At 47.5% G+C, this 26,885-nt stretch overlaps 1 protein-coding gene across 1 annotated transcript; it reads right to left on the bottom strand.

Annotated features, from left to right (window-relative positions):
- Nucleotides 1-217: 217 nt before the first annotated feature.
- On the bottom strand, nt 218-7,452 carry LOC101798603 (uncharacterized). Its single transcript, XM_038175511.2, has 2 exons — nt 6,927-7,452; nt 218-5,031 (listed from the first exon to the last, which is right to left on the bottom strand). Exon 2 carries the CDS (start codon nt 4,702-4,704, stop codon nt 2,827-2,829), a length of 1,878 nt encoding a protein of 625 aa, XP_038031439.1. The 5' UTR covers nt 4,705-5,031; nt 6,927-7,452; the 3' UTR covers nt 218-2,826.
- Between the last annotated feature and the right edge of the window lie 19,433 nt (nt 7,453-26,885).

Raw genomic sequence — 26,885 nt, forward strand, 5'->3', positions numbered from 1 at the left:
GCCCCAGGGTCTGTACGTTGGGGTCTGAGCTTGCAGAGCAGTTCTTGGAGAGCTGGTCAATGCAGTCAGCAGAGCCCATAAGGCTCTTCACAACTACGTCCATTTGGCCACCACTTGCTCTGGCATTTTGTTCTGTATTATGGGTAGAAAGTAGTATGGTTCTCTCAGTGACAGCTAATGAAAGCAAAACCACAAACAAATAGAAAAGAGGCTCACTTTGTGTGCTTTTGTTCTTTAAATACTTACTTTATTGAGAAGATATTACAAACTTTTAACACGGATTTTCTCCAGAAGCTGGGATACCCACACTGGCCAGTGCAAGACCCAGTGATGGACAGGAACGCTACTGACGTTGACTCACTGCCTCGTCCAGGTCAAAGGAAGGGCACAATAATACAACAGGAAAAACTCCCATACCAGATCCTCTTGCTGGTAAAATCTTTTACAGCACTGTGCTAGTCTAAGAAAGAGGAAATAAATGCCATCCATCTGGTGATTACTTTCTCCCCAGTGAAGGGCTCTGATGTACCTCTGCTCCTCAGCAAGCCTAACAGGAGCTGTATTGCTTTGCAAGATGGCTTAGCCATGTTCTTTCTGAGGAACACATCTTCCCAACCTAGACCAATTCTTCTAGAAAGGGTGACCCTTGGACTCCACTAAAACATCCTGAACTTGTGGTTTACCCCTGTATATCTACCTTTTCTGCCCAGAAATGATTCGCAACCAAGCCAGAGAGATTTGAGGGGAAGCTTTCAGATCAACCAACTTGGCTATGGTTCACAGCTGAAGGCTTGGATAGAGAGCTTCCTTCAGAAGCTGAATCAGAGCTTGTCTCGTTTGAAATCACATCCTAGGCATGACTATACTGAAGGCTGAGAGACTCTAAACACCAAAATTATGCTGTGCTTTTAGGATTTGGCAGCTGTATGCAGTGTTGGGCTTGAGTCACCACAACAAAACACCTCATCACGATGGTGTCCAACTAGGTGGTAGAGGTAAAATGAAAGTACCATTTGTCCTGTTCCCTTCCTAACCTTTGTGCCTCAGTTTTCCTGCCTGGAGAGGCAGCTGTTGTAAAGCAGTCAGTGCAGCCAAACGGTAGTTTGGGTCCAAAGTGTCACAGCAGGTAGCTGCATGACTTTCAGTGCCATCTATATGATGCCTTCTGCAACATATCCTGCAAAGTGGAGGTATGTGCCTCACAGATGGGGGGGGAGGGGGAGGGAGGGGCTTCTTTTTCTGCACAAAACCAGAGAGGTAGAGATACTACTTCACCGTGGAGCACTTTCCCACTTGCCCCTTGGACTCTACATATTACAGCAATACAACAAGCCCTAATACGTGTCTTTAATTAACTGTGCCCAAATGGCCACATAGCGGTGCTGCAAAGAAATATTGGGGAGTGGCTCACGGATTCACGGACTCCTTCCACATCCCCATTTCACCAGGGAATTTCTAGACACAAAGATCCCTCTGGCTGGGGAACACTCAAACACCATCGTTGGCAGTAAGTGATAAAGAACTCTCCATGCTTTTGAGTAGCTGCACAGTCCTCTTTACACCAGGGACAGGAAGAGAAAGCATCAAAGCATCTCAACAGGGAAATAGTTTCCAGTTTTCTCGTCCATAGTCTGAAGACCCGTTCAACTAATCCTGATGCTTGATTTGAATTCCCTAAATAATGCCCAGTAAAGTCAGTATCCTACCACAAGCCTCACAGTGACAGGCAGAGAAGCAGGCAGCTGAGAAGCAGCACCAGTGACAGCTCAAGCTGGTGGTCGCTGATGCCTCTGGGACTTGTGGCAAAGGCAGTCCTGGTTCATCAGAGACATAAAAGCACTGAATGCTAAGAAAAGTCATTCTCAGTTACATCCAAGCAGTGGGGCAGTGGGAGAGAAACCAGAACTCAAACTGCCAGCCTCTGGGCCAGCTTTGAAAAACAGTCATTGGTTTTGCTTAATTTACTTTCAGGGACTTGGCTTAAACCAACCTGGGAACCTGGTTTGGGGCATTCAAGGCTTAAAACCCTTGTCTGGTTGGCAGCAATTACTCCCAAATTCATACCACTCATTGACTAGCAATTCAGGTCCATCAGCCCAGTGGGATTCAGGTGTGGATCAGAGCCACGAGAGGGGGAAGAAGAAAGTGGACCCCTTCTTTAAGCCCTTGCTTCAATGGGCTAGGATCCCTCCAACTTTCTCAGAAACACAGTGATATAATAAAAATAACCCCCCCCCCCAGCCCTCCTGGCTACACAATGCCCACGTAAAACAATTTTGACATCCACAATTTTGGCAGGCCTTAGAGGAACAAGCATTCCAGTACCAAGGATGCCAAGACCTCATCCCTCCATCTCCAAGTAGATTTAGATCAGATGTTAGGAAGAAATTCCTTCCTGTGAGGGCGATGAGGCCCTGTCCCAGGCTGCCCAGAGGAGCTGTGGCTGCCCCATCCCTGGCAGTGCCCAAGGCCAGGCTGGATGGGGCTGGGGGCAGCCTGGGCTGCTGGGAGGGGTCCCTGCACATGGCAGTGGATTGAAATTAGATGGACTTTGAGGTTCCTTACAACCCAAACCATTCTGTGATCCTAAATGCTCTGAAGAGGCTTGGCTTTTCAGCTCTGCCTCACAAAGGGTGAGCAAAGGATACCCTGAGGCCATCCTCAACAAACAACAGAAGGAGACCAGTTTCTGTCAGGGCTCTGCCTCAGCCTCGCTGTCCCCTCATGTTACCCACCCCACCCTGTGGTACCACACACACACGGCCGACAGACTTCGTCTCCCAATTTCCCAAAGGGTATTCCCCCACAAGCAGGTCCCAGGCCCTCTCAACTCTCCTCTTCACTTTGCATGGGGACCAATGCTCCCTGCTCCATATGGTGGGGCCCACCACCAGTCCTCATGTCCTCCCCATGCTTTGTGTGGGGGGCAGATCCTTCCCGCGCATGGATCTTCTGGTGCCTCCTCAAGTACTTCTTCAGCCGGTAGCGCTTCCCGCAGGCCCCGCACTTGTAGGCTCCCCCTCGGGAGTGGAGCAGCTGGTGTTTGATGAGATGGCGCTTCTGGGGGAAGCACTTCCCGCACTTGGTGCACTTGCAAGGCCCCATGCGGATGTGGATTGTTTGGTGTCGGAAGAGATTGGCCTTCTGGTTGAAGGTTTTCTCGCACTCGGGGCACTGGTAGGGCTCCTCCTTGGTGTGGATCCTCTGGTGCCGAACCAGGTTTGATCGCTGGGTGAAGCTCTTCCCGCACTCGGTGCATTTGAAGGGCTCGCTCATGTGCAGCCGCTGGTGCCGGATCAGCTTGCGGTTCATGCGGAAGCTCTCCCCGCACTCGCTGCACTTGTACGGCCCCTCGCTCGTGTGGATCTTCCGGTGCCTGGTGAGGTTCGATTTCTGATTGAAACTCTTCCCACACTCGGGACAGGGGAATATCCGTTCACCTTTGGGAGCTCCTTTCATTGGGAGATCCTTCTTGGACTTGGATTTCTCCTGGGTCTCCAGTATCCCCTCTTTGGTGGGTTGATCGCATTTCTTTGGCCTCCTCCTTGGGCTCAGGCACTGCTGGTGGTCAGCCTCCACGCCAGCTTCCTCTTTAATCTGGATCCTCTGGATGGCACTGAAGTTTGGTCTCTGCCCACAGTGGATCCCAAACTCAATGCTTTCCTGTGGCTCTTCCTTCACCTGGAGCACCCTGTTACCTGCTACAGGAACTTCCCAGTCATGCTGCCCATCACCATCTCCTTCCTTTTTAACCTGTCTTTCTGATAAAGCCGTCACTGGGATCTTTGGATCAAAGAGCTTTCTATAGTCCACATTTTCTTCTGGCTCTTCCTTGATGTAAGGTTTCTGGCAGGCTATTGCAGTAATGTTTTCTGTGTCATCACTGGGTTCCTCCTTTGTCTGGGTTTTCCATGGAGGACTTTTTGGATCAGATGGGTTTCTAGGTGCGCTACACCCCTGGGCTCCACCTCCTTCATAAAGCATATATTCCAATACAGTCTCTTCTGACTTAAAGGCAATGTCAGACTCCTCTTTAATCTGGATGACCTGGAGAGACACACCATTGATGTGCCCCTCGAATGACTTTTGCTTCGCATGGTTTCTCTGGTGGACATTGAAGTACCGCTTGGTGCTCAAGCTCTTCCCACACTCAGTGCATATGAAAGGTCCCCCCCGAAGGTGTATCTTCTGGTGGGCCAGCAGCGTGGCGCTCTGCCCAAAGCACCTACCGCAGTCAGGGCACTTGAAGGGCTTCTCCCGCTTGTGGATCTCCTTGTGGGCGGTGAGCGTCCCCTTCTTCACAAAGCTCTTCCCGCACTCGGTGCAGGCGAACGGCCTCTTCTCCGTATGGGTCCGCATGTGGATGCTGAAGTAGATCTTTGTGCTCAGACTCTTGCCGCAGCGGGCACAGAGGTAGGGACCACCCTTGGCGTGTGTCTTCTGGTGGGCGGCCAGGCATATCTCCAGGCGAAAGCAGCGCCCGCACTGCCTGCAGCGAAAAGGCCTCTCTCCCGTGTGGATGCTCTGGTGGGTCGTGAGGTGGCCCCGGGTGGTGAAACGCCTCCCGCACTCCCCGCAGGTGAAGAGCTCCTCCGCCGTGTGGATCCGCTGGTGTCTCTTCAGGTTGCCCTTCTTGCTGAAGGACTTGCCACACTCCTGACACGCGTGTGTCTTCAGCACCACGCGCTTCACCAAGTCCTTCATGGTGGCAGAGCGTTGTGCCCAGCGTGGTGGCACCACAAAGCCACGGAGTGGTGGGAACGGACTGCCTGGGTGGGTAGAGAAACCATCAGGACATGCACATCAAAGTGTACTTTTTGTACTTTAATGGATGCATTTTATTCCCCATGGTGAATAAAAGGGTACTGCCTATGAATGCCAGCTCTAGGCCAACAAGGAGTGGGTGGTCTTCTTCATTTCTCAGCCTCCTTTCACCTCAGCTGCAGACGCAGTGCTTGTAACTCCATCTCCTGCCTGCTCTGATCTCCTGGAGAAGCTTCCTTGGCATTCACGGAGACTCCGACTGCTGGACTGAAAACATAAAGGGAAAATTAAAGCATTATTTTTACTCCACCAGCTTTGTTCACTAGGTAGACACAACGGGTGGCACCTTGGCTTCTCCATGGGGGCCTGAAGCTGAGACCTTTGAGGCCTTAGCTCCACTGGACTCCAACAGAGACAGCAGGGGCAGGCTAATTTCCCCTGGCAATGCAGGGATTTGAAATGCCCTCATTGCTGCAATGACACTGAGGTTTCAGCTCTACTATTGCTGCACTAGTGATTTACTCTCAGAATAGTTCTTTGGCCTTTTCCCAAGAAGATTTATAAGTAAACGATCAATTTACACACTTGCAGTACAACTTGCAGTTACACTAGCGCAGTAACTGTTGTAATTGTTCCCATTTTTTAAGGAGTGACTGTCCAGCAACCAAAATCCCTCAAGCCTGAGAAAGCCAAAGAAAACCAAACTTGACACCAACTGCAAAACTGGAGTGTGCTGCTTTGGGCTGGCAGACCTTCATGCAGAGGGGAAGGCAGGTCAGCGATGTCCTCGGTGTGCAGCTGGAGAAGTGAGAAGAAGAAAACTAAAGCAACTTTGTCCTCTTCACAGAGGGTTCAATCAGCAGCAGGGCCTGCGTCCTATGGATTGCCATTAAAAAATAAATGAGGGCCAAGGGAGATGTGAGCAACATCTCCTATCAAGACTGTGAATTCCAGCAGGGAAAGGAGCCAGAAGGACCAAGGGGAGGAAGATGTTGATGCTAGAAGTGTCTGTCAATGAAAGTATATGTGGCTGGCCAGGCTAATACTGATGGCACTGATGGCTGAAGGTGCTGCTGCCAAAATCACCAGATATGGGGCAGGCTGCCAGCAGGGACACGGGCTGCCAGTGAGGTCTGTCCCTGCAGCTCGGGGTGGCTGGGGATGCTGCAGCTAGGAAGATGAGAACCTGGGGAGCTGGTCACAGAGGTGTAGGGGCTGGGAAGTGGGGTGTGCCATGGGTCTGGGGATAAGCAAATTTGGAGTATAGACATCCCCATGCAACAGAAGTGCAGAGTTTGCAGCTGTACACTCCTCAGAGGAAAAGGCTCCAAGTGGTAAATGAGGAGGGACAGCTATTTCTGATTTCAGAGGACAGTTATAATGGGGAAAGTTATTTCAGATTTAGTCACAGCGTTTGTTCCCTTCAGGTGACCCAGCTGGCTCCCCACTTATGTCTGGAGGTGGCTCCACCACCAGATCACAACAGTGTCTCTGTCTAAGCTGAACTCACCACACTGGACAGAAGAACTACAGAAAAAAAGATAATATATAAATAGATAAATAAACATATATATATATATATATATAAACTCAACTACCTGCAAACTTTCTTGAGTCAGAAGAGACAAAGCACACAAACCTGGAGCAGGATCTGGGTCTAGAGTTTGCTAGTGGAGGGGAGGCTTCTTGGGGGCCAGCCCTCTCCACAGGTTGGGGAGCAGATATTTGCCCCTACAACTTGTTTTAATTCAGCAGACCAAGCCTCAGCATCAGCCAGGCTGCAAAGAGAGCTCAGTAATATTCAAAAGCACCTTTTTTACCCAGGAAGGTCACCAAGCCCCTGGGCAGGCAGTGGATTCAGCCTCCAGCCACCAAGGACCCTGCAGCAGGGAGATCTGTAACAGTGCTTCACTTGCCTCCGGGTTTGGACAAAAAGCACCAAATTGAAATTAGCATAAACTAAATTGCAATTAGCATAAAAGAAGAAATTCCTCCCCGCTTTCTTCCTTTCCTTTTCTTTTTAAGCATCCAGATCCTACAGATCCAAATCCCGCCTTTCCTTCCAGCTCTGCAACCAAGGGCAGCATCAGATCGCAGGGAGGGTCGCTTCGCATCGCATTCGGGCTACCCGGACACATCGGTTGGCCCGAAAAGCATCTTACCTGGGCGAGCCATCAGCCCCTGACTGGCATTTCTCTCCCGCGGGGCAACCAGGGCCACCGACGCGCTTGCCACTCGCCCACGAACCGTTCTGCGGCCGCAGCTGGGCTGACCTAAAGGAAGTCTGCGGCCAGCTCAGCGAGAGCTACCGGAGGAAGGGTGAAGCTGAACAAAGGCAGGGAGCAGGGGCTGGAGGAGCAGGGGGCGGCCGATGGACGAGGGTTCCCACGCCACCACTGCACCGCTGTTGGTGGTAGCACTGGGGGGAAGAGGAGGAGAGCCCAGTCCCATGAGCATCCCTGTGGTCCCCCGGCAGCCTGGGGCTGGGGAGGGGAATGGGAAGGATTGGGGGAGGATTAGGGGGGTCTCCGTGCTGCCTCCTGGGAGTTGTAGTTCTTGGCCAGGTCAGGATGCGGCCGCTTCTGGCAGCAGCTTGATGTGCAGCTGCTGTCTTGGTGCTGAGCGCATCCTTCCTCCCTCCCAGGCTGTGTGCGGCTGGGAGCTGCTCAGGGTGGTGTTGGGGGTGGAAAGATGCGGGACAGGGGGCACTGCTCTGACCCCACGGGGGGAAGCAGCCAGCGAGGCTCCGCACCAGCAAAGGAGCCCTCGTGGTGCTGGCTGAAAGCACAAAGGTAACACACAGGTTGTGCAAAGTGGACACCGAGGTGACATAGTCCGGCACAGAAACCACTGAAATGTCACAAGCTGAGCACCCCAAGGCAATCAATTATTCATCTTTAAAAATAAATAAACATTCAGTACTTAACTTTGCATCAAACAGATGTTTCGTTTGCTCTGATTGTTTGAAATATTCCTAAAACTTAGGAGTGACCCAGCAAAGCAATGAAACAAAATAGAGCACTACTAAATCTGCTATCAGGACATATTTTAATGCAACACTAAGCTGCATGAAATTGTCTTTAATTATAGCAGTAATTATTAAAAAGCAATGATGTTCTTCTTGGATTTGCATCTTTCAAATGGAGAGATACCAACAGCAGTTGGGAATTAGCAATTACTTCTTGTACCTCACAGACTGATGGTTGGGCTTGATGATCTTAGGGGTGTTTTCCAAGCTAAATAGTTTTATGTTTCTGTGAGTTAGCAGAGCGGTGAGCAGCACCTGAGAGAAGCTGAGCCTCATCAGGACCTCACAGAAAGTGCTCAGACCTTCTGGAGTCTGCCTGGGACTCTGCAGAGAGCCCCAGGCTCGGCTGTTTCTCTCCAAGGGATTTAGGAACATGTGCAAGAAGGAAAACTGCTTCAGCAGGATGGGTCCTAGGGGCAGGGGGTTAAAGGATGGCCTGGTTTTGATACTGGGCAATAACAAACCACCACCTCCAAGCTTGCCCTAAGCGTGGCACAGGGCTGCAAACATGCTCTTCTCCTGGTCTTGATTCAGGGAAACTGAGGCAGGAGATGGTGAGGTGCCTGGCTCAGCTCACACAAGGAAGATCAAGGTTGCAGGGCTGCTGGAGTTCAGATGTTGTCTCCGCACTGTATGTGCCTTGGCTAAAGGCTCCTGATGTATTTTTTACCCCAGTCCAAACCACTAGCACAAGGTAGCAGCAGGAGCACTATGAGCAGTGGAGGTGCCCCTCCATGCCAGCTGGTATCCCAGTCCAGGGGAGGAGGAAATCATACAGAACTAACCATCTTTATACCACACATACACGGCAGAAGACACACAAATATCAAGTTTGCCTTACTCAGGTCCTGTTTCAGTGCGTGAGATTGTCCCACAACAGGTCCTAGACTGGCAGGGCAGACCCCAAAGGAAGGCCACAGGTGTGCTGAAGCAAGATCTCTCACATGTAGGGCTCCTCAGGCAATACACCTCCCTTTTTCCATCCTTTCCACGGCCCTAATGTCTTCCCACTACCCCTGCCTCCCCCTGGGACCCAACTCTTTGATGATGCCACTCATCAGCTTCACCCAGACTCTGCCTCTGCGACGCACCACTAGATGCCAGTGAAAGCTCTTCCCAGCCTGCTCCCGCTTAGGAAACCTCACACTTTGGGCAATTTGATTTGTTTTATTGTATTTTTCACAAGGTAATCCTTCACTTTTGATCTAATAAGGGCTCCTTGCATCTGGGAATTTGGGTGGTGCACATAAATATATGTATGTGTGTGTGTGCTTTGTGTATCTTATCTCTCTCTCCTTCATTCTGTTTCTCTCTCTGTTTCTTAAATATGTATATTCAATAATTTTGAGGGGGCTATTCTTTAGATAAGAACTCCTTCCCAGTGCCTCCCCAGACCAAGATCTCACCCTCTTGCTTCTTTTTTCATCCCCTTTCCTATCAAACACCCCAGCTCCCCAGACCCTTCACTTGCAAAATCCTTCAACCCATCACGACCAGATGTGCTGACATGGAGAGCCAGGAAACACACAGCTTTCCAAGCCCAGTCTTGCTCTGGGAGATGTTCCCTCATATCGTATCATATCAGGCAACCAATAAGCAGGATATATGCCCACCTTTTCCAGTTATTGAGAAAATAGGTCCAGCTCATCCAGCCTGGGAGCAGGGGAGGGGATGGTGGGGCAGAAGTGAGTCAGGGCAGTAGTGCAGGTACCCACTGGAGTATGTTGGGTGTTCAGTGTGAAGGTGAGATGAATGAAAGCAGTAGGCACTGTAGTACTAGGAACAAAACCCTACATGGGGAAAGGGTGAAAAATAGATAAAGCCCACAGCCTCCTACACCAACAAGCTCTATGCTGCACTTCCCTGCTGTGGAGATCAGTGTAGGTCCAAAACAATCTCACATTTTTTGCTTTTTGTGCCTGGAGTTCTGCATGTTGCAGAGCATCGTCCATCCCAAGTCCCCCACTGCTGTTTGAGCGAGGTTTAAGCCTTCGAGCAGCCTCTCGGACTCGCATGCATCCCTCTTCCTCACTTGGTCAGCCGAGGTCCAGGCAGACCGGACTGTCCTATGGGCACTCAGAGTGAAAGCAAAGCTCAGCAGCGGGCTGCAGGAGGGATGTGTGTGTTGTGTGCATGTCCTTTATGTGTCAGGCACAGCCACGCTCACTGCAGAGGACCTTCAGGGTTAGGAACATCTTCCCCTTTGGGCAAGACGTGCTTTGGTGTTAGGTTCTCCAGTGCCTCCTCTCGCTCTCTGACATGCCTGATGCTGGTTGCTGTTGGAGACAAGATTCTGGGCTCAGTGGGGTAAAGGCAATTTCTGTGTTGCTTTCTCAGACAAATCCAACTCTGTGTTTGCCCGGCTAGCTGTATCCAACGAGGCTGCACAGGAGGAGTGAGAACTAAATTTAAGCCTAGCTGTCATATGCTTCAGTGCCTGATAAATTATACAATTAAAGAAAAATGGAGTTCGGCAAAATAAAGGAGGAGGGGAAGAAAAATGAAATCTTCACCCTGCTTTACAAAGGAAATATCGCTGCAGGTTTTATTAAAGATGCCACAGTTAATCACATCAGGAGGCTCAGGCTTGCTCATGCTGGGTACACACCATGCAGGAGAGCTGGACGATGCAGCAGGGAAAGATAAGGAAGGAGGAAGCCCAAGAAGTTATTTGTTCAGGTGAGCCCGTGATTGTTCCCAAGATTTGCAAACACGATAGGTACCAGCTGAGGCTGAGGGGGCCCGGTGCTGCCTCATTACACTGTAGGTTGTCTTTATTAATTTAGGAAACAACTCTCAGTAAGGTAAGCGTGATAAAGGAGAATAATGTTTAAATGACAAGTGGTTTTCCATGCTGTTTTTTTTTTCTTTTTTTTTTCTTTTTTTTTTTTCTTTTCTTTTCTTTTTTTTTTTTTTTTTTTCCCCACCTGGCTTTCCTCTAATTGCCTTTGAGCATCTGATTAGGAAGGAAAGCTTTTTTTTTTGTTTTGTTTTCAGCCCCCACCTCCTACAGCTTCATCATGCAGCCCAAGCCCACATCTTCCCATCCAGTGGCCGTGAAAATAATTAAGGTGTCTGTGTCAGCTTCCATATCTACCACACTCAGCTGATAAGGGTCAGAAATGAAAAACTGGTTTAAGCACAAAAATCCTGGCACTGATTTTAAACAGGTCCAGGTCACAGTGACCCACCTGTGTGCCCTGCAGGTCCAAAGGTGGCTGGGGCTGGTTGGAAGGGGGCTCTTGGCCACCAGCATGTTTGGTGGCTTGGTCTGGCTGCCTGGTGGCTGTCAGCGTAGTGGTACCAGCACGAAAGTGATGGGCTTCTTCTCCAGGGGCACAGTGGGAGGGATCCAAATCTGCCATGGGAGCTGTATGGGGGATATTTGTTATCCTTCACCTTGCGCCTCTTTAGCCAACCTGTATCCTGGAGAGCTTGTCTGCCTGTGCCGCAACAGTGTTGTTTATTTAGCATTCTGTAAGTGATGCAGAAAAAGAGCTCCTCATCCCTAGAGGGACACTTATTGTCTCTTTTTCAAACACCTCCTTAGTCAGCTACATCCTAATTCACCCCTATGTTTTGGGACTCATCAGTTTTAGACTTGAGGAGCAGCTGGTAATGAGCTCTGCTCTGGCCACTTGCATACCTTCCCTGTACACCTCCTGCTTAACACAGCCACTTTCCCTGTGCCTTTCTAACAAACCCTCCAGTGCTCTTGCTCTCCTGGCTTCATCCTTCCTCGAGAGAGCAACCCCTTAGGCCCTCCCTGCCCATAATCACCTGAAACCAATTTGCAGATGCTACCTGCCCCCTGATGTCCTTCATTCACCACATCCCACTGAGAGGCAGACAACCATTTAACCCCAGGACTCACAGGTGTCTTGCAAGCCCAGATTATTAAAGCAGAGCCTGGGCTTCAACCCGACTTGTGCTGGTGCCTCAGTTTCCCTATGTGAAGGGCAGTGTGGGCAAAGTGCATGGGGCTGGGAAGGGGAAGTCTTTTTCACATGCTTGCAGCAGAGCTGGGCTCCCTGGTGGTGAGAGAAGTTTGTATTCAGTGGAAAAAGTTCACAGGCATGATTCATCTCCTTTAGGCTGAGATGAATCCCACCCCAGCTGGGTTCAGCACAGATGTGCCCGTGTTGCCCTGTAGATCCTGCTGCCTGCCCCAAGGACCCAGCCTTGCTGCGCTGGGTCCCCTCTTCCCCTGACTCCTGCCAACCCTGATCCTCTCCAAGATTCATCAGCAGAGGCTAAAGGAAAGAGGCAGGTGTGAATTTACCCATGGGGAAGCCATGAAGGTGTTATCCCTCCTCTGATGCTGCCTGTGTCACAAGATACAAGGCTTGAGGGAACCCCAGCACACCCTGCTGCACACGACTGTGAACATTTACAGGAGAGCTGCTAATAGATGTGAAACTACATCCCCTAGGCTGCCCTGCTGCATCCATCTTCCTCTTCCCTTGTCTTCTATGATGAAGGATGTTTTCTCCATCCTTGCACTGCTTCCTAGGTATATCCTCCACATGTAGTAACAACACAGCCTGGGAGGGGAGCAGCATCCACTCTCTGAAGCACAGAAAATAACAGCCCTGTGCTGAAATGTTCATCCCTATCTGTGCTTAGAGGCTGGGATCCCTTTGGCATGTGGTGATTGTTTCTTCTTTCAGCAGCACTTCAGTTTGGTTTTGTCTTTCTGACCCCTCTACCACCCCTCCTCAGACCCATCCACTCCCCCTCGCTTGAGAAGGGACAGTCAGGATTTCTATATACAAAGTCTGCAAGGCTTAACGAGGGTAATAAAGACATTTTCAGAAGGTGGGAATACCCACAAGCTCAAAGTGTTTTTATCTACAGGGCAGAGACCAATTCTCTGGTGAAGGGGAGAATTAAAACAAGACCATTCATCAACTTTTCTGACTTCCTCAAATGCCTAGAGAGTAGTTCACAAATTTTCCTGTTTTAAATGATGTGAGAGGCTGGTGGAATTAAGGTCTTTTGCATTGTCCTTCAAAGCCTAGCCTCTCTCGTGCTTAGGGTGTGCTCTAAGCCAGCATAGCCAGAAAACCCTTTGGGATTCAAGACATGCAATCTTAAAAAACAAACCTACAGTTGAAGAAAGGGGGTCTTGTAGGGCTGCAGCAGCATGGAAGAAAGCCAGTATGTAAAGAAAAATGTCTGGGAGCCCTGCTGGTCAAGGACATTTAGAGTCAGTAACTCCTATGCTCCCAGTGATTTGGGCACCCAGGGCTTTATTGCGATTTCTGAGTTCCCAGGGCTTCACTTCCCTACTGGCTGGCCAGCAAGGAAGACTCAACAGCTGTGTATAAATATTTAGCATCCTGCCCAGGTGTCATGGTTAAGTGTCCGCATTCCCAGATTGCAGGAGCTTGCAGTGTGAGCTTCCAGCATTCATGAGGATATGTTGGGTGCCAACTCAGGAGAAAAGATTTTTGACATTTTCTAGTTTGTTGTCTTGTTTTCCTGCTGTTTTAGAGGTGGAGAGAACGAGTGGCATCCAATTTCCTGTACTTTACATGATACTTCAAAGGAGAGGGTGCTTCAAGGGTCAGAAAACAGGGTTGGAGATGGGAAGGAGCTGTGTTTCCTTGTTAGCTGTGCTGTCAGCGTGGGCTGTGACATGCTGCCAGGCAGCCCCAGCTCTGCACAGCACTCGAGCACCAGCGCGCTCTCGCTCACGCTCTCCCTGCTTTCTTTGAAGCAAACCAAATCCTTTATTTGGAGCAAAACCTTGAGCAAGCACCGGCTCTCAAAACAGATGAAATAATGATATTCAACGCCAATCCTTTGCAAGCACGGAATGGATGTGAAAACAACCCGAGTAGCATTGCTCTGGACGTGTGATTTCATTGACCGGGCAATTAATTTGAAGCTCCCAGCATCAGCTCATTTGCTGGCATTGTATTAGAGCAAGAAGCCTGTCATTATCTAGCAGCAGCAGCAAGAGAAGAAATGGTTTTAGTAACAATCTGCAGCGTGAGGCCTCATGTCATTAGCCAGAGAACCAACATCGGTGTCTGGCTGGCAGCCGGAGATGAGGGGAGTGCCTGAGGGCTGCTGGTGGGTCTCATGTCCTCCTGCGTGTTCATGGTCTCTGCTCCACAGGAGCAACAGCCTACCTGCAGAGGCTGTGCAGTCTCCATTCCTGCAGATTTTTGAGATTTTCCTGGATAAAGCCCTGAGCAGCCTGTTCTGCCCTCATAGCCCAGCCTGCTGTGAGCGGGAGGTTGGGCTGTACACTTCCAAGGTTCCTTCCAGCCTGACCTGTGCTGTGATCCAACATCGTATGACCTAGGTAAGGGGAAGTTCATGGCATATCCACGAACTTGTGAAGGGTAGGTGTGGCATTAGGAAAAAGCTTTTCCCATCTCTCTGGGACAGTAAATACTGAGGATACTTCTTCCACCTCACTGCAAAGGAGCCCTGTAAGGTGGTGTTGCATCTGAACACACAGTTAGTGTCTGGCTGGGTCTTTCTTCTCCAAGAATCTGATGTCACGCTGAGCTGAGAATTCAGAGTAAGGTTTGTTTTTCTACATCTTCTTTAACCTTTTTCATAGTTCAAATGTAGATTTAATTTGTGTGTGTGCACAAAAACCCTGGGGAGTCCACCATTAGAAGTGATGGCATGGAAATGTTCCTCAAAGTGAAGCTCTGAGTGATCACCTGTCTCCTGCAAAGGCATCCAGTCCTGACTGCAGTTCAACAGGCAGTTCATTCCTGTGCTTAAAGGCATTTCCCAGAATGACAGACTGGTTGAGGGTGGCAGGGATTTTGTGAGGTGATCTTGTCCAGTCCCCTTGCCTGAGTGAAGCCAACTGGCCAGGACCATGTCTGGCAAGCTTTCAAGTATCTCCAATTTCTACAAATTTAAGTAAAAAATAAAAATAAGACTTCCAACACAAGCCCAAAGCCTTGGATGCAAGCTAAATGCCCTGTTGCTTCTGAAGGAAGGGGGAAGCTTTTAGTCCCCTCTACCTGTGTGGGCAACCTGTTGTGGTTGTATTAACATGGGTTACGGCCCTGGAGAGCAAAATACTGTCAGAAAATTGGAGGCTGGCTCCCCCATTGAAAGGAATGGATGATGCTTATTAGCAGGATAAGCACCATAAAAGAAGCCTTTGAAGTGCCAGAGCTTTGTTGTTCCACTACTGAAGTCGACGAGAACTTTAATACTGGCTTCAGCAGGAGCACAGCGGAGCTCTCTGCATTGAAGCACATACTCAGGCAGAAGATCTGATCTTTTAGGCTCTGATCTTTCAGTTCCTCAGACCTGCTGAGGTCAGAGCTCCTCTGTCATGGAAAAAATGTGTGGGTGTCCTCATGATTTTTCAGGTAACCTCCATTTGCACAAGTGTCTGCCTCAAAAGGGTCTCCCAAAAGGGTGCCCATGCTGATCCTGCACCCAGCGTGGTGCCAAAGGTTGAAGAGGGCTGTGGGACATCCTCCCTGGGCAGCTCTTGGGGTCCCTGCACTGCAAATCATCAGTGCCTGGGGGAGCATCCCTAAGTCTTTGCCCTTTTCTCGGCCTTTGGCCAGTAGCTGCGGTTGAGGGCATGAGACACCCTGGGGACAGTACATTTCTCTGTGCCACTGTGACAGATCTACCCTGGAGGCTCTCTGGGGTAAAGAGGCAGTACTAGAAGTGGTACTACAAACCACCGAAGTCCTCACTCACCTCTGAAACCTTTCTGAAGTCCTTGAAGGGATACCCCATTCTCACTGCTCCTTGACAGGGGGCTAGGAAGTGAAGTTAAGTGCCAGTGCCTCCAGTTTCACAAGTGGGGAAACCAACAGACAGAGCAGGGAAATCATTTTTTCTCCATGTTGTGAAGTATTAATACAGTTCTGGAAATTAACACCAAGTTTCCATCCACTGTCCCCGTTGTGTATATGGGGAAGGATAGGACACCAAAGCTATAGTGCTTTAATTCACTATAAGATTGATTTTTTAAAATTATTATTATTATTATCATTATCATTATTTTCTATTTTTGCTAGTGACTGGTTCTTTCTGAAAGGCTGAATAGAAATTGGCGACTCACCCTGGCTAGCAGCATCCTTCTTTTTTGTGTTACCTTGGAATATTCCTGCACTGTAAGCAGTGCCACTACATTTCTTTTGCATCCATTTTTTTTTTTCATGAAAGTTACTTCATAAGAATGATATATATATATTTTTTCCCCATGAAACGGACTGCTTGCATTATGCTGGGTTGTCTAACACTTGCTTACAAACCTGCAGTGATGGAGAAACTCTAGCCTCCCAGGCAGCAAATTCAGGAGGAAGACTTCCCAGTCTTTCTAACACAACTTTTTCCTCGCCATTGGAAAGAGGTTTCTTTCCTAATGAATCCCGTTCTTCTGACCCTCTGGTGTCATTAACCATGCGGTGGAGCTCTTTTTCTGTAGTCACTCATATCTTGTTCTCCTCTATGACATTGCACCATGCATGATTTTATTTGTGAGTGGCTGGTGTAATCACACTGAGCAGCACTTAGTTGTACAGAGCAGTAGGTCACTGGTTGGGCAAAGAAAGTTAATTACAAAGCAAACAGGCTTCCACCCAGAGGCTAAAGGCTTTGCCTGGTAATGAGCTCCTGAATGTTCTCTTTGTGGGGAGCATCGGGTTGTGTCCATCTGGTAGGGAATATTTCAGTGTGCTCTTGAAAAGTGAAAGCGTGGTGTTTCTGGAATGAACGGGGATGTTTATCAAACAAAGTTCCACACAGGTGGCACAATCCCAGCCAAGTGCTTGTAGACTATTTAATCCTCCACGTTTTCCTTTCCTGTTGCCTTACCACCTTCTTCCATGTCCACTGAGTCTTGCTGCACGGGAGACCCGATAACTTTGCTCACCCTGAGCAATGCCCTGGGATGGAGATCACCTGAGCAAACCTCAGATTTCTGAGGCAGTCTTGCTCTAAATAGTCATTAACCTCCCTCTATTGCCAAAGGAAAGATAACCCATCCCAAGGTAACTTGTCTGAGTGGGCTGGGATATTCTGCAGAGCATCCTTTTTCTCTTTGTTGACCGAACAGGGGCCCTAGACATCTGGCTTAGGCTAGACCTCTATGACACCAAAAGGAGGTGAGATAAAGTCCTACCCTTGGTCTGAAAAGGGTCTCATTTACATCTGTGAGGCTGCTGTAGGACAATAGTGTAGCCTTTGCTTAATGGATAAACCATGAGTATCTCATGTCTCTTGAGATGCTTGTGTCCCGGCAGCTCCAACTTTTGCTCTAGGGAAGCACAGCTCTACAAAGGCCCCATTTCATCTCTTTCTTCCCTGTGTGGGTATCTGGAACACCCCAAGGCCATTCAAATAGCAATAAACACCCACACTTAAACACCTAATTTGAATATTCTTTGATATGAATAAAAGTGTAGACATGCTCTGGGGTACACATACATATGTAGGCCAATTATTTTTGTGTGCTCCACATATTCTCACAGCCAAATATTTTCACTTGAGTTGTACATATTCTTCAAGTTCTTCCAGTGGAAAAACATTACATGTACCTTCTCACGTCCTGGGGCACTCAGGAGGCCTCTCTGCTCACTGATGGAGGTACAGAAGAGAAGGTTTTCCTGGGGCAATTGTTGAATGACTCAGGTGAGGGCATTGGTTTGGGAAGCAGTCCAGTGAGGTGATGCATTGGGTAACTTGTAGACGTTGACCACTTTTTAAGAAAAATGTCAGTCAGGGATAGAGATACTTGTCAGGATTTAGAATTTCTCAGTACATTTATGTGGATAGATGGAGATGTCTTTACTTTTATTTTTTCCAAAGCAGAGATTACAGGACCTGTGAAATGAGTCAGACTTAGGCACCTCAGCTGCTCCTTAGAAATGTTTGTTGAACACATGAAAGCTTAAGTTAAACCTCTTCTTCCTAAAATTGTGAAACCTGCTAAAATATTTACAAAAAGGTTTTCCATTATTTTCTTTTCTCTTCTTTTAAAGTAACTTGAGATTCCCCACACTAATGTGACTTCAAGTAGTGCTGTGCAGAGTGAAACAACTGAATTTCTTAGGAACATCACAACCATTTAGCCACACTACACAGAGCAATCAAGTGATTAAGATAGTGAGAATAATCAAGACACCAGCAAAACAGAGCCGATATCAAAGAAGATACTGTCCATCCTATAAACATCTACAACTGCGCTAATCAGTCGAGACTCCTTTGCTGCCAAAGGAGAAAACAGTCACTTGCACAGCATGATTCATCTGGTCTATTTTGGCTCATGCCAAAGTACATGTCTGAACTGTGCCTCACGTCTCATTGACAACATTGACTAGATCTCCACTGATTTCCCATCTGAAGGCGACTAGCTCAGATGGTGACAACTTCCCAGATGTTTGTTTTTGGCCAAATATTCTTCCCTCCAGCTTCCCCAGCCTTTGTGCATTGGACATTTTGCACAGAAGCCCCACACGTCTTTGCTTCCACGTTTTCAACTCTCATTTAACTATGTTTGCAACAACTGTCTTCTGTTTCTTGATTTAATCCTCAGTAATTGCAGGAGTGTGGGAGGAGAGCATGATCTTGCCAGCTCTTCCTTTCCTGCATTGTCTTGGACTGCATTCACGTACTAACACCACGGAACAAAAGCTGTGTCCGATGGTAATGAATGTTTTTGTAAGCTGTCAGGGAGAAAAACACTGGTAATTGGTAGGAAGAAACAGGGGGGATGCAAGGCTAGTCTTTTCAGAGGAGCTATTCTGGTTGTCTGTGTTGGTTTGGTGATGACCAAGAAAAGTAAAAGTTTTTCCCCATTCTTTGTGGCCTGCCAGGAGGATGTGTGATCAGCAAGGAGCCCTTACAAGCAAAGAGCTTTGCAAACCACATTCTCATGGTACTAAAAAATGTATTACATTATGATGCTCCCAAGTATGTGACATCTTAGCTGTTCTGCGTTATTTCATCTGGTCTGGCCTCCCTTACACATTCATCTCTGTCCTTCTCATTTCAAATGGCATGTGTCAGCCAGTCTGTAGCAGAAAATGCTGGCTGTTAAACTTTTTGGGTTCATGACCCATGCTCCAAAATTGTGATGATTACAGCTGACATGCTCAACATCAAATTTGCCATTAGGAACAATTACTTCCTAATTAGTGTTAGATAGCACACACACTGACATTTCCCGTGATTCCAGCTGAGATAACACATTGTTTTTTGTTGTTGTTGAGTTGTTAAGAAGCTGGTAACTGATCCTGGAGAAATCAGTCTCCTGAAAAGGTGCACAGCTGGGCCACCTGGAGCCACCAGCTGGAGCAGGGAGATGCTGCACAGTGCTCTGCCCTGGTGCACAGATCCTGGGCAGTCTGAGCTGATGGCGCAGACATTATTGTTTATAGCCTCCCTGAGCTCACAGCCAAAAACCTCCAGAGATTCCCCTGGAAGCCTCCAAAGATGTTTCTAAGTGCTAGTGACATCATTTCTGCAGAGAGGGGAGCTCTTCGGGGAAAACATGTCAAAACAATCGTCTCCCTTCTTAAAGCCTGGACAGTGAGAGAGTTAAAGACCATTTATAAAAACATTAGCCCATAGTAACACCAAACAGGAGGGCAGCTCCTGAAGGATTTAGTTTATGCCTCTGCACTGAGTATTGATGTCAGATATCGAAGTTTCCTGCCAGTCTCCAGCTTCAGGAGCCCCTGGAGCCACCTCTGAGATGTCTCAGCAGTGCCAACCCTGCATGACCGATGCCAAGAAGGTAACAGCACGGTGGTGCCCTTCTCAGAAGGGCCCTGCCGCTGCCTGCCACAAGAGCAGAGAACATTAATTAATTAATTAATTAATTAATTTATTTATTTATTACTTGAAGCTCTGCCTGTCTTTCAGAGGGGAAGAAGAGTCGTGGAAGAGGTGAAAATTTGGTTGCTGTTCTAGTAGAGAACTGCTGTAGTGCACCAGAGCCATCACCTGGAGATTATTTGGATATCATTGCTCTGTGAGTGCCTTGGAGTCTGGGCAAAACTAGGATTTTTGGTCAAGAGCAAATCTATAATCTACCATGCCATGAGATGCCAATGCCATAGCCAGCTCAGTGTTCCATGCTGAAAGGAAGAAAGTATCACCAAAATATTTTTCAGTAGTGAAAGTAAGCTTTCAAAATACGCATATGGTGGGACCACGTCCTTGCAAAGTGTTTCATGGTAAACACCAACAGGATGCTCCAGAATCATCTCTGAGTTATGCTCTGATACTCTTCACTGTGTGTTTTATTCAGCAGCACAGGGAGGAATGTCATCTCATCTGTGTCGACAGCACAGTGTAGCCAGCAGGAATCTGTTATTTTCTTTGCTGCTCACTGGAGATTAGCATTAATTGATGGTCATTAACTGAGAAGTGCTTCTAATCAGTCAGCATTTTATCAAGTTATGCACCCATCCATTCTAGAAATTACAGGCATCCTGTCTGCCTTGCAGGCACCCATGGCAGTTGAATAAAGTGGAGAAAGATGTAACCTTCAGCCCCTCTCCCTCAAACAGTCAGAAACATGTTATTAGCTATCCTTTCTTCCTAGCCATCCACTGGACCATCAAGGCTCAAACTTAAGGGATCAGATTTCTCATAGGGAATTTGGGAGACATTTCTGCTCAGAAAGAGCAGTCAGGCATTGGGACGGGTTGCCCAAGGAGGTGGTGGCATCACTGTCCCTAGGGGTGTTCAAGGAGAGGTTGGACGTGGTGCTTGGGGGCATGGCTTAGTGATGACATGGGTGGCAGAGGGATGGTTGGATCAGATGATCTTGGAGGTCTCTTCCAACCTTAATGACTCTGTGATTCTATGACTTGATGAAATCCTGCTTCAGAATTGTCACCCTTCAATGCTTGAGAGTCTCAGAAAGCTTTGCCTAAGTCATTCATGATAGCTGGGAAGGGGAGGAGAATAAGCCAGGTAGCCAGAGACAGGCACTCATCAGCTTATAAGTGTCATAAGTCCAAGTGTCTGTGGCAGTCCCCAGAGCCCAAAAGCTCGATTTGGCCACCTTAGTGTAGGGGCATGGAGCTGCTGGAGATCACCAAGGGTGTCTGAAACATTCATTTGAGGCTAGCAGAGGTGGCTTCTGCCCCTGGAAGTCCTGTGTCCTTTTGGATCAGCAGCAGGCAGGATGCTCTGTGTCGTCTCAAACAGCACCTGAAAGCATCTTCATTTCAGTCATTGCTCTGTTGTTCAAAACTGTGGTCACTAAAAGGAAGGAATAAAGGCAAAATTCACCAGATTCCACACACACTTCTGCAGTTACAAGGGCTGAATGTTCCCTAGCATCCCGTTTTATCTGCAGAAATGGCACCTGAGTGTTTCTTTTTTTCCTCCCCCCCAGCGTTTCGCCTTTGAAATCACACTCTATCTTCTTAGCTCCCCTGGGCTTCCAAGCAGCTGGTCATGTCCGAAGAGTGAAGCTTAATTGCTTTGACCTTGACAAAAGTATAAGTGCACAGAAGAAAGGGGAAAAAATGGAGCCATGCTCTTCATTAATATTAATTTTAACAATAGTTAAAATGAACCAAGTAGTGTGATTATATTTAAGAAAGTTTTTTTTTTGTTGTTGTTTTTAAACAATTTAATTCAATGGAAGCCTAAATGGATGTTTTTAAGGGTGGCAAAGCAGAGAATTGTTATTTTCCTTCCCAAACAAGAAGGCTTATTGTTTCAAATTCTGACTGGTAGAAAAGGCCTATTGTTCTGTATCACTGCAGGTAACATTTTATGATTAAAATGCTTTGTTTTTAAAAGATACCACTTAACTGAAAAAAAAAATCGAGCTCTAACTTAACTTTCTCCTGAGAAAAACATTTTCCACATCGCCATAGAAAGGGATGAATATGTTAAAGTCTCAACTCCTATTGCATCAATAAAACTCCATAGAGAAGAAATTTCTAACTCCCTCTTCCACATTTAGGACCAAACAAAAAGGCTTTGCCAATGGCTTCATTCCATTCCTAATAAGCTCACAGAAAGGTGGAATGTAAAGTTTTCCAGGATATTTGTGCCTGATTTCATTCCTGCTGGTGCTGCTTCGCAACAAAGACTCACAGGAGGTGTGTGTGGTTTAGCTGAACTGACTGAAAATTACCTGAACATTCTTGACTATTTCTACAGGGAATATTTCTATTGGAATAATTCAGACTTTACTATTACAATCTCAGCAATTTGCTTCAGTCTGTTATTTTCTTAAAAATGTCTTTCCACACAGATTTAATTGTGGCAGCAGGAAAGCAATCCCAGAGCCATCATGTCTTCCCATCAAACACGGGAAATTTTTATCCTAAAAACTGTCATTGCTAACTTCATTCCTGCTTTCAGCATGGGCACACTATGAAAAGCATTTGAGAGAGTAAGAGACGTGTCATCAGTGTTAGATAAGATGACTCAGAGAAGTACAGGACTTGGCACAGAGCTGGAAGCTGCTATTGACAAACAGGGTGGGCACCTCTGTCAGTAGTGGTACCCATGGGCTCTTGTGTTTGGGTTTATTTATCCGTGCTGATACTGAGTGTATGTATAATATAAAATGCTTAAAATATATAATGTTATATATTCTGAACTGCAATAGACTACATGCATGCAGAAGCAGTAATACAAGAACTAGCAAGCCAAATGGGTGTGGATACCAGGGGTGGATACCAGGTGAACTTCCTTCCACAGAAGCCCTAGAGTTTCCCTGTATAACAGGGGCAAATTCTTTCCATTTCTCCAGAGCAGCTCCAGAAATGCACAGAGACCAGTTCTTGTGGTAGTCTATTAGAAACTTTCATAAAAACAACTAATCCCACACCTAAAACCCTGATCCAAGAGGCAGCTGTTACATTGCTGCCCTCCTGCAACAGTTCTTTCCCTGGAGATGTTTTGGATGCTCAAGTGCCACATCTTTATAATTTTCCCATCCCACCTTGTGTATCCACCTGCTGCACCTTATCAGATGCTGCCTCAGGGCTCTCCTTGTCGTGTTTTTCCTGTGGTGCTTAGCACAACACAGGTCTGATCCCAGCATCCTCAGAAGGTCCAACATCAATAAACAAAACCACGATATCCTTTGCAACCCTCTTTAGTCCTGCAATGTGTACGGCCATGTGCAGTGTTCTCACATGCTTTCACATTAGAGATAAACACGGTGTAAACGGGCAGATAGGAGAGCTTCATGCACAGTCACAGCTCTGAAAAAATCATCATGGAAACTAATGAACACATTAGGTTGTATTGGATTCACTTGGATTGAGTCACTTGAAGCAATAAACTTGTGAGAGGAAGTACAACTGCATTTTTAATGCTGATACCTCTAATTACCATATCGAAATGAGATCCCTTCACTGGAGACTAACCCTTATCGTGCCCTGTATCTGATTAAGATGAAGCCTGGTAGAGGGAAGTGGAAGTGGGAGGTCTGACCCAGATAGCTGATAAGTCTGCTTTAGCCTAATTGCAGATGAAATGATTAATTGAAGAATTACATTAGGGATTAAATTTTACCCTTGGTCTTCTGCTTGCCTGCCAAGGAGATGTCACCAGGCCTTGTACAGGCAGGCAAGCACAATTTGCTTCTTCTCTGGGGCCTCCTGGGAGAGGAAATCAGATGCAATTTGGAAGGTGGTAGAACAGCCCTGAAAACTTTGTATCTCCAGGGGCAGGATAAGAGACACCAGTTAGGTCTGAACAAACAAGCTCAGGTCCCAGGAGAAGCTCAGGTACCTCGTGCAGAACTGTATGGGCTTTAAAGACCTAGTAAGGGTGTATTTTCATCTTCTTATTATTTTTTTTTCCTCCTTACAATCTTCAAAGCTGATGGACCTTCCTTTAAGGTAGCTGTTCAGTCTAAAAGCTGCTGGGAGACTTTCCAATGAAACAGAGTTCAGTCTAAAAATATTGGGTTGTTAACACTGGGCTACTTCATCCAGCGGTCAGTGAACTTTCCCTAGGGTGAGGAAGGGCCTTAACTCCAAGCTGTAGGCACTAGAAGCTGAGTTTCCCAGCTCCAGGATGGTTCAGAGATGAAGAACCAAGGGCATAGAGTCCTCACAACCTCCATGTGATGAATGAGGCCAACAGGAATGCCAGGTTCCCTCAAGGCTTCCCGACACAGGCAAAGCCAGCCCGCCACCCTGATTTGTCTTGTTTGTTTGCTGGTCTAAGTTTCCTTCTGATTTCCTCGTGAGTCACCACTAACCCCAGATAAAAATAACCACGAAACATTTTGTCTTCGCCCTGTCACTCCAACACATCACACTCACACACACATGTACTCCCCTCCCTGGCTAACATCCCAAATTTCACATGAACTTGGGAAAACAAGGAAACCCTGCTTTCCTGCCAGATTTAGCAACCGATTACGTTCTGTGTGATTGCTCAAAATCACATTGTTTTGAAGGCTGAATAACGGGCTGAAGGCATCTGCAGCAGAAAGAAACAGCCTGTGTCCCAACAGCTTGTCTACTTTCTCTAGATGAACTAATTAGATTAATAAAAGGTATTGCTTCTACTTACAATCCTTCTGTGGTCTATAAACTTGGTTTGCAACAGTCCTCCTGTGGTTCCCAGTGCTAATATCAGACAGTGTTTGTCTTCAAAGTACTTCATGTGCTGAAAGAGACTCAGGGAGACCTTTGCAGTATCTTAAGGCCAGGCTAGGTTTTGTGGGAACCCTACTACCTGCACTAGGGATGTGGTCAGTGAAGCAGACCTGGAAACTATGTTTATGCTTGGGAATGGCCTGGGGTGAATGTGGAGACACGGGCCCCATATATCATTACTGTCATAAGGAAAAGACATCTGCTTGCACCCTGCTGATCAGGAGAGAATTTCATGTGAGTGGGGTAGAATGGGTTTTCCTCCCTCCAGGAGGCACTTACAGGAGGTAACCCCCAGACAGAGCTTCGTTTGGAGCTATGAGGATGGGAAAGGATAAGAAGAAGCTACATTTTCCTGATTCCTGAGAAAGTAGTGGAAGTGTCTCCCCGGGGTGCCATTCTCCTAGGGATACCTTGATTTAAAGGCTCTCCACTCAGGAAAAACATGGTGGGGTGAGGCTTGCTGGGCCAGGCCATGGGCAGGTCCCAGCAGCTGCTCGCTATTCCTTCCTTGACAAGGGATCCATCACCTTCATTCTGTCAACATAATCCTGTAGATGAGCCCTGGCAATGACACAAAGCATGTGGGAGGTGAGATAACCGCTTGCCCTTGTGCAGAGGCATCCTTAGAGCAAGTCTCACTGCAGAAAAATTCACAGCTGGTAAAGGGAAAATCCTTGAGACTTCAGCATTTCTATTTCCAGCAATACAGACAGAATGCTAAGAAACTGCTCAGAAACATGGACATGGTGCAGAGTGACTATAGGGATGCTGGCATCGAGCTGTGAAGCTCAAGTGAGGAAAGGCAAAGCTCCTGCCCTAAGTGACTGGGGCTGGGCTGCACAGCCAACGAGGGAGTCATCCTTTGGTGAACCCATGGGAGATAAGTTGGCTTCTGTCTTGTCAGCAGGATTCTGCATGGTATTATCTCATTGAAAGTGTTAAGAGTCTCTCCTGTATGGCTGAATGCCATGAGTTTTCTCAAGACAGCTCTGGGAAGAGCTTTTACCTTTACAGGTGAAGAGTTTTCCCACTTTCCTTAGGACACTTGGCTCTTGGAGGAGACCAGGGGCTGGGGTTCCAGAGCAGTCATTTCGTAACATCCTGTCTCAAGCCTGAGTCTATATTTTTCCAGGATGAAAATACAGATGGACACATGTTCTGCATTAATCATCCCATCGTGCTGGTGTTGTGCTACAATTTGAGATGTGTTTAAAGGATAGAGGGATGAATATAAAGACACTGCTGAGATTTCTGAGAACTGTTCTAGAGAGCACTGGCTATGCTGTTTCCAGAGCAACTCCAAGCCATGTATCTTTTTTTTGTCGCACCTCTAGAGAACATTTTAATACTGTCTGTGGAATTGCACACTCACTCGGTCACAAACTGCCAGTGCAAGCATGTGCACATCAAAAATGTCACATCAGAGAGCATCTTGGATGAGAAGCAGGTTTGCTAACCAGTCAGGAATGTGCTGGCATCCATGGAGGTGAGACATGTGGTCTCCTTCCCTCCTCATCTTTTCCAGTGTCTGTTGGATTCTGTTCATGGTACAAAAGGCTCACTGCAACTGCAAGGTCAGGCATGGACTTTTCATCAGCTCACTTCCCCTCCTTAATGGCACAGCTTTGCTCAAGGCACTCTGTACGCTGTTCAAGGACAGAGATCATTCTCAGCAGCTTTTCTTTTGGTGTGGAGTTACTCAGTAGTGCTGCTGCTGGAACAGTGCAACGGGTGAGAAAATAATAGCCCAGCAGGAGACTATTAGTTGGATTCAGCTGTGTAGGTGTGAGGTATCAGCTTGCTACCAACAGCCATCAGGCCCTGGAGACTGCCAATACGTTAAAACAATCCAAAACAACTCACTAGAAAGAGTTATGAACAGCATTAGACTCTTTAAAGCAGTGAGATATTTCTAAGCATCCTTTGCTGAGACGGTTTGACATTTTTTAGTGGAGAAACTTCCTTCTGATGGGACAAGACGTGGGTGAAAGCTACTGCGGGGATGAGCTAACGCATTGCACGGCTTGTCACATCCCCTGTTGGTGTCTGTTTTGAGTCAGGATGTGGGGAACATGGGGCTTGGTGCTTGGATGGGCTTGTTTGCATACACCTACTTGTAATGCAACAAGGAAGAGCTGAAGGAATTTTTTTGGGGGGGCTGAGAATCCTCCGAGCAGCTCCGTGTCTCTCAGACAGAAGGGTGGGAATTTACCCAGAGGGACATGGTGGCGCCTGCCTGCTCTTTCTTGGGAAAGCTGCAGATAAATGATTTACAAGTGTGTTTTGACATCACAAGCTCCTCGGAGAGCTCCTCAGGAGGCCTTAAAGGACGTGAAGAAGGAAACAGTTCACTACAAAGGGGAAAAACTGGAGCCAGCTTGACCTGTTAAGAGAAAAGCTTGCAAATGCAGAGGGAGATGCCAGGGTTCAGGGGTCCTGGAGCATGGGCAGTCAGCAGAGACGTTGCAGACATGCTGGAAGTAGTTCAGGGA

Source organism: Anas platyrhynchos, chromosome 2, assembly GCF_047663525.1.
Source record: "Anas platyrhynchos isolate ZD024472 breed Pekin duck chromosome 2, IASCAAS_PekinDuck_T2T, whole genome shotgun sequence".
Taxonomy (NCBI): Eukaryota; Metazoa; Chordata; class Aves; order Anseriformes; family Anatidae; genus Anas; species Anas platyrhynchos.

Excerpts from the sequence above, each read along its gene's own strand:
- LOC101798603 (XM_038175511.2), bottom strand. The coding sequence starts at position 4,704 with ATGAAGGACTTGGTGAAGCGCGTGGTGCTGAAGACACACGCGTGTCAG.